Here is a 7326-nt window from a genome sequence, read left to right on the forward strand (position 1 = left end):
CTCAAGCTGCAACAGCAGATACTGGGTCATTAAATGAAAGCATCTTTAAACAATGGTCATTCAAAGCAACAAGACAGACCAGTTCTGTGCAGAGTATGGTATGAAATTAAGTGCACTTTAAAGTTCTGGAATATTTATTTAGAAAGGTTATTCCCTTTAAACCGACGCCAGCAAAAAAGCTTGCATAAATTTAGCAGAAGTTTGCCTTAGTTGAGTGTTTTAGATTGCCAAGGTACAATAAGGAATGAAGAATTCAGTGCCTAACAGTTGCTTTGTTTTGTTTCTTGAAAGCATTTGGAAATAGCACTGAAATCTTCCTATATATCTACCATTTGGCAAGTGTAGGTTACCCATTTAGTTTGTACAGCTAGGGTTAAGGAATGATTCCTGAAGTTATACCAAGGCAGGAGTAACTTACTCAAACTCTGACAAAGGTAAGTTACTGCTGCCACTTCAAGAGATCACTTAATCACCAGCCTGAAGTTCAATCCTATGGAAAACGAAGTTGTTATTGGGCATCATACAATCCTTGTTAAATACTATACAAGTCAACATAGTGACTAATGCTGCCAGCTTAACCCACAATTACCACAACAACTAAGGAACGCAGAGGAGAGAAGCAAGTACAAATTCTATGCTATTCTGGGAGTTGCCCAATGTGTATCCGTTCAGAATGTGTTCGTGTTTCAGGCTACTATTTGTAAAAAGCAGAAATAAATCCTAAATGCTTTAGGACTTTTGCAAGACAAAATCCTTAGCCTAACAATTCATCCAGTATTTGACATCTTCAAAACAGCTATGACACCCACGTCGTCTTCTTAGAGCAGGAAAACTGAAACCGTAGTTCTGCTTCATCTGACATAAACATTCTTGCTTTGTTTCTCAACTCCAATTAGCTGTGGCTAGTAATTACTCCTAAGTTTTGGGTCTTTTTTGGACTTCAGAACTTGCACTTGCTTTGTTTAAAGTGAAATCAGAACAGGAATCACATTTAGATTCACAAAGTTTGATATCCAGCATAGCTTTTTCTTCTGCCAATTATGTAAGCAACCACTATAATGGCAATCAAGACAGCAAGTGCAGCACCAACTACAATTGGGATTAGAATGCTGTCATCATCCAGCGAACACTCCTGGGCTGTAGGTGAGAAAAAGGTTGCAACAAGGAATAAATAAAGACAGAATACTTGCCAAGTGTGGTATAAAAATCTGTTTTCCTTAATATGAAGGTGTTCAAAAAACCAAGTATTAGTAAATCTTTAAACTGAGCCAGAAAGAACTGCAGAGGCCTCACAGTTATCTAGCCTATATTAAGCATTACAATCACGTGGAATGTTTGATACCCTATAATGAGCTAAGGGTGTAACAAGTTTTCATGTGCACAAGATCTGCCCTAGACAAGGTAGTAGCCATTTTTCTACATTTAACAACTGAGCTTATCTGTTTCATGCTTAAGGCAAGTCTGCTGCTTTTCCTCATGAAGGATAAAAAGTGATCTGGATTTGGTATCAAGAATCTATCCAGAATGGAGACATGTTAGACAGATAAAATAACTATAATTAGAAGAAGAAAGTTAGCTACAGCTTGAACTACAGAATGAAATGAAAGCCTAACTCTTTAGAAATAGTTTACCCTGCACGCATCTGGGGAGTTATCTTACCTCTGTCTGAACAAAAACATCCAAAAATCTGCACTCAATGTGTCTACAGAACATGCTAGTCCAGTAAGACTGTGCTGCAGGTATTACCATTAAGTACAAAGCCCAGGTTACACTAAACATCAAGAATGAGGTCATTTAAGACATTTCCGTTTTCTCCAGACAAGGCCAAGATCAAGCAGCAAACAAACATGTCAGAATCTCTTTAATTCAGGATGTTCAAGATGCTTTTGAAAAGAGCTCTGTCAGTTTTCCCAACACTCCTGCTCCTTAGACTGACAGGTTAAAAAGAAACAAAACACCTAAGAGTATTCTCAAAGTCCACTTCTGCTAAAGCTCTGTTCTATTTTCTTATATATTCAAGCTACAAAACTGTATGTCAAGATGATGTCAGGTAACTTCTAACCTATTCTGCAAGGCAATGCTTCATAATCTCTAGTTCACTCAAGTTTTGTGAAGGAGAACCACATACCTAGCAGATATTTAAGTGAGAACAAAGCTTTGCTTGAACTTTAGTATCAGTCTCAGAACTTCTCTTCATTCCATGTACATAAAAACAGATTTTCAAAAATTGGAACCAGGGCTTCTAAAATAAAGTGGCTGTACCCAGTGCTGGTGCTTTTTAGCAAGAAATACTTTTGTAAGCATTGCTTAAGTTAACAAAAACATAACTCTTACCTGTAGCAAACTTATTTTCCACCACAAGGAATGGCTGAATCCATAGATTAAAAGTATGTACTTGAATATCTTCACTAATCTCAAGAGTTTGTTCTTTTCGGCACATGTAAGAGCTCCCCAGGAAAGTATCCCACTGGCTGAAATTGCTGTTATCTGCACTTGAGATGACTAAACAAAGGGCAAAACAAAAGAAATTTGCATGCTTACTTTAAATGCAACACAGTGGCTAATACAATCATAAGACTGATGTGCAGAATCTAGGGGGGCCAACATTTCAACACTGACTAGTCTGGAAAACAAGGCAAAGTGAAATGGGATTGATCTGCTCAACCAGAAGTCAGGCACTGAAGTGATTGCAGTCCTTAGCAGTAACCTCTCCTCCATATACAACACATCATATCAGGCATTCCCTGTACCTCCACTCATCCCAACACTGCAGAGTTACAAGCATTTTAGCTTTAGTGCTCTCTTAACTGCTGTAGCCGTGACAAACAACTTAAAAAAAAACCAAACCAAAACAGAACACACTTCTGTTTTGGAAAAATGTATGCTTGAGCTCTTGAAGGACTGGTCTTTTCACAGTGAGAGTTAAGTACAAGTGGCTGAAAGATACAGCAGCATCTTCAGTCAAAGAAAACAACAGCTGGTTTAAGGGAAAAAAAAAAAAGCTCAAAAGTTGGTACAACTGTATTTCACCCCTCAAAAATGTACGTTACCTAGAACTTCATTAGCAGAAGTTCCAGGAATGACGGAATAATCACAAACTGCTGTTTAAAGTAACTCTTAGAGCCATTTCTGCTTATTATTCTTGTTCCTATCAACTTACAAAGTAGGAGCTAATAGTAAGCATGAACAACACTGAAAAATAAGTCAGCAGTATCTGATACAGACATTGAACAAAATGTTACACTTGCTTTAAGGTAGATAGTGTTTCTTACCAGAGCCATTCAGATGGTTGAGCAGCGTCACATTCACCTCTTTCAGGTAAAATTTTTGTACATTTGCACTTGTATTTTTCTGTTTAAGAGGCAAGAACCAAGTGTCAGTGTGCAATTTTGCACTTATAACTTTAAGAACATATGTTCTACACAGCACAACACCTTTACCAGCCTTACATTTTCTACAACTTCAACCCAATCTCTGTTTGCCTTGAGGCAGTCAGCTGGCCAGTTCCACTCCCTACATGGAAACAGCCTGCCACCAGCAAGTGCCAGGAGGGTTTTACTATGAGTGCTCACCATGCAATGCTGTCAAAGTGAAAACTTGGTTTAAAATAAAAGAAGTTCCTTACCACAATAAATGTGAAAGCAATCAGTGAGCTATTTCTGTCATTCAGTTTCAGAGTAGCTGTTGTGTTACCACAGGCTCCATCTGCAATAGTGGTCTTGGGATTGATGTTGATCAGAAGAGGCTGAAACACAGACACACCACAGCAGAGACATTCAGCTGCCGTTTGGAACATGCTGTCTCAGTCAGTAGCAGTCTTGGGCTAGAAGAGCTTGTCAAAGCTGACAGTGGGAAGACTGAGCCTGGCTACTACAAAGCCAAGGCTACGGGAGTTAAATTTACATGCTGGCAACACTGAAGCAAACAAATTGTCCAGTTTGCACTAACACAACAGGCTGCCTGGCTCCCTCTGAGGGCGAAGACAGTATCTGCAGGGACCAACAGCCTTAACAGCTAAGAAAGTTCCAGATTTTAAAACAGCTTAGAAGTACTCCCACTAACGAATTATGTTGAATCTGTGTACCATTTTGGAGCTAGACATTATGCCACAAAACTATTCTGATGTCAGAGGTGCTGACATACAGTCCTTAGAAGCAGTTCTGGACAGCCAGCAGTGTACAAAGCAAACACCCTGCACTCAGGTTTCACATCAAATAACTACAGCAAGCTTTCACTTTTCAAAAGAGAAGAGAAGCACCTTGTCTTGGGAAACATTCAGCTGCAGTCCCACAGTAGCCAGAAAACAAGTTTTATTTCCACTTTTAAGAGAATAGTTTCCTATGTCTGGGTTCTCCACAGGTTTGGGAGGGGTGGTCGGAGGAGGCGACACAGTGGTGGTAGGTGCAGTAGTTGCATTGGCAATAGTCGGTGGAACAGTAGGTGCAGCAGTTGGTGTATCAGCACGACATCTAAACTCTGAAAGACATTTTAACCACCATTTCAGGGCTGAACTTTTACTGAAATCTTATGACTCAGAGGCCAGTTCAATACAGATACCAATTTCTCTACTGAAATCCAGGCTCATTGGGAGTCTGCTAATCACCAAGTCAGGAGTCCCAAACTTGGCACCACAGCCCAGTATTCCAAACAGTGCACAGCTGCCATACATTCTCAGAAATTCTGTGACGTTCACAGCCCTAAATCCACACAGCATCTGCAGCACCACTTACCTCTGGCACACAGAAGCAAAACACACAAAGATAGCCACGTGGTTAAAAAAGTGTGATATGTATTTGCTGCAGACAAAGTAAGTGACCCTATTAAGCTGTGTGCAGCAGGACGAGATGCTCATTTCCTTTAGCAGCTGAGCTATAAGATGAGACGACAGGCTCTGGACTAGTCAAAGAAAATAAGCAGAGGCTGCCACTGAAGTGGAAGGCTGTCAGCTAAAAACCTTCGAACTCAAACGATCTGGGCAGCAACAATTGTTCTGAAGTGTTTACTCTTAATACCCCAATTACTGGAATACACACGTTAGCAGACTCCCACCTTGGCATGGAAACAATCGACATTACAACACACCACTAAAGCTGTTCTCCTAAGCTATTTTTCCAGGAACAAGGAACGACCTACTAAAGGGTATTTACGTGAATGTTATTAAACACAGCACATCTTAGAACCGGTGGATTGGTCGTTATGGGACTTTGCTCCCTGCACTAAGGTGCATTACAGAAAAGCTCATTCACAAACTGAAATGCTCACCTTTTTTACTGACTGTGCCATTCTGAACAAAAGCCTGCACAGTAACATTCCAGAAAATCTGTGTTACATTTTCTGCTTCAATAAAGTCAGGGTTATGACACACGTAGACCTTATTCAGTTGAACTGGAGGCGTATTATCCTTTGCAACAATAGTAACTGGTCCTGCAAACAAGCACAAGTATTTTAATGCCTTATGAACTACAAGAACTTAGAGGTCGCGTTATGTTTCCTACAATTCCATAAAACAAAGAGTAAGAGATAATTAAGTTTAACAATCCTAAGTTCTCTCGAATGTTTTACCTACGTGTCCTGACCTGAAGTGCTAAGTAATGCAGAGAAGTACCCAAGCTTCCAGAATGAGACAGGCCATTAGAAAGGTGATCCCTTTTACTTAAGTTATTAAGGAGAAAAAATCCTATCATTAGTAGGTATTAGTACACAGAAAGTATAACACTGCATTGCTTGGCAAGGTGGAAGGTCAAGCAGTGCACACTGAAATGAATCTTCCATATGCTGCTGTCTACCAGCACTTCACTGATCAAAGCTGCTCAGTTATCCTTCCCCTTCTGTTCCACTTACAGGAATTACACATGCAGTGAAGCCAACTAGTCCACATTCTTGTCCAGCAGGCAGGTGGGATGAACAATAGTTAGGCAGCATGTGGTATAGAAGTCATTACATAGATTACTAGTCCTTCTAGCTTTGACAAAGCCAGCCAAGGTCAGGTACATGAGATCTAACACTTGCAGCTGAGACTGTTTTGCAAGTAGGATTCTGCACTGAACATTACCTTTTCTTTTAGCATCAGGAAACACAGCTGTGTCATTGGTGTTGTAGGTAAATGTGATCATGTCTGCCCAATAAGACTCATTGTTTTTTGTAGTGTTTACGGTCCAAGAATGACCTTCTCCAAACTGCAGTGCCACGAGTGCAGGCTGTGTGTCACTGCCACAGACGCTTCCATTGTGTGTCACATTGGATGGCAAGTCCATGGTTATGGTTTTCTAGAAGAAAAAGGTGATTTTAAACATGTTCCCAGGTAGCAGTTCTACCCCATGACAACATTAGGAACCTGCTGGAGTTGGATGGAACCTTACCCAAGATTAATTAGATTACTTTAGATTCAATCTGCAAACACAAAATTATTTGCAATTTACATTTACTGTTTGGGCTAAGAACTTGGCAAATTTTGTGTACGTCATTTCAGTAAGAACAACACAGGGTACTCACAGTTACTTGTATGATTGAGAACTTATGCTTTGTTTTTAAAGGAGTATGTAGGAATACTCTTAACAACTGATATAGTTAAAGAAAAAAAAACAACCAACCAAACACAGAGTGGATTTAAAACTTTTACCCAGACTAAAATACAGTTCTCAACAAGAGTTACCTGCAAATACTTACATAATCACTACTGTTTGTTTCATATGTTATCAAGAACTTCATCATCCAATTTGCATACAGGCACGTGGCATTAGAGGCATCCTTTAGCTCTACTTCCACAGCATGGGACTGGAAAAAACCTATAAGATATGATTATTAGCTATTAAGACATTGCTTTTACTTCATTTTCTAGAACCACTTAAGACAACAGCTCATCACAAAGCAGTGAATTATGGCAGGGCTACATTCAATTTGCCAGACAATGGCAAAGACTTCTAAAATTGCTAGATTTCTAAAAAACCATTAAAAATAGGAAGCACACCATGAAGTTACCAAAGCTAAATAAAAACTGGGGGAATATTTTATAGTTTATCTGCCATAGACTAACAGTCTAAAAGCAGTGGGTTCCCCAACACTGGGCACTTGTAAGATTTGGCTGGGCCAGAGCACGGTTTTGCCAAGAGAGGCTGGACCAGCTGATCCTTGAGGTCCCTTCCAACCTGGGATTCAGATTCCATGGAGCAATCATTAGCTTTCTGGCGACACACTGAGTAGCTGATGTCCTGATTGTAAACCAGCACCTCCCTATTATTTCACATCTTGAATCAGCAACTGAGATTCAAGCTGATCCCTAAGAGCGTTCCTCCACTACCGTTCCACGATTCCCAGCTCCAAAAAAAA

General features: G+C 40.0%; 1 protein-coding gene across 1 annotated transcript; it reads right to left on the reverse strand.

Annotated features, from left to right (window-relative positions):
• Positions 1 to 758: 758 nt before the first annotated feature.
• On the reverse strand, positions 759 to 6786 carry LAMP2 (lysosomal-associated membrane protein 2). The gene is made up of 8 exons (XM_009071966.1): positions 6667 to 6786; positions 6053 to 6266; positions 5263 to 5424; positions 4259 to 4476; positions 3626 to 3745; positions 3273 to 3351; positions 2335 to 2502; positions 759 to 1137 (listed from the first exon to the last, which is right to left on the reverse strand). Exons 1-8 carry the CDS (start codon positions 6709 to 6711, stop codon positions 998 to 1000), a joined length of 1146 nt encoding a protein of 381 aa, XP_009070214.1. The 5' UTR covers positions 6712 to 6786; the 3' UTR covers positions 759 to 997.
• Positions 6787 to 7326: the final 540 nt, after the last annotated feature.

This window comes from Acanthisitta chloris, unplaced genomic scaffold (genome assembly GCF_000695815.1).
Source record: "Acanthisitta chloris isolate BGI_N310 unplaced genomic scaffold, ASM69581v1 scaffold36393, whole genome shotgun sequence".
Lineage (NCBI taxonomy): Eukaryota > Metazoa > Chordata > Aves > Passeriformes > Acanthisittidae > Acanthisitta > Acanthisitta chloris.

Coding starts and splice junctions, on each gene's coding strand:
- LAMP2 (XM_009071966.1), bottom strand. CDS start 6,711: ATGATGAAGTTCTTGATAACATATGAAACAAACAGTAGTGATTAT. Junction 6,267..6,666: donor AAACAAACAGTAGTGATTAT/GTAAGTATTTGC, acceptor TTTTTCTTCTAG/AAAACCATAACCATGGACTT. Junction 4,477..5,262: donor TGGCACAGTCAGTAAAAAAG/GTGAGCATTTCA, acceptor AATGTCTTTCAG/AGTTTAGATGTCGTGCTGAT.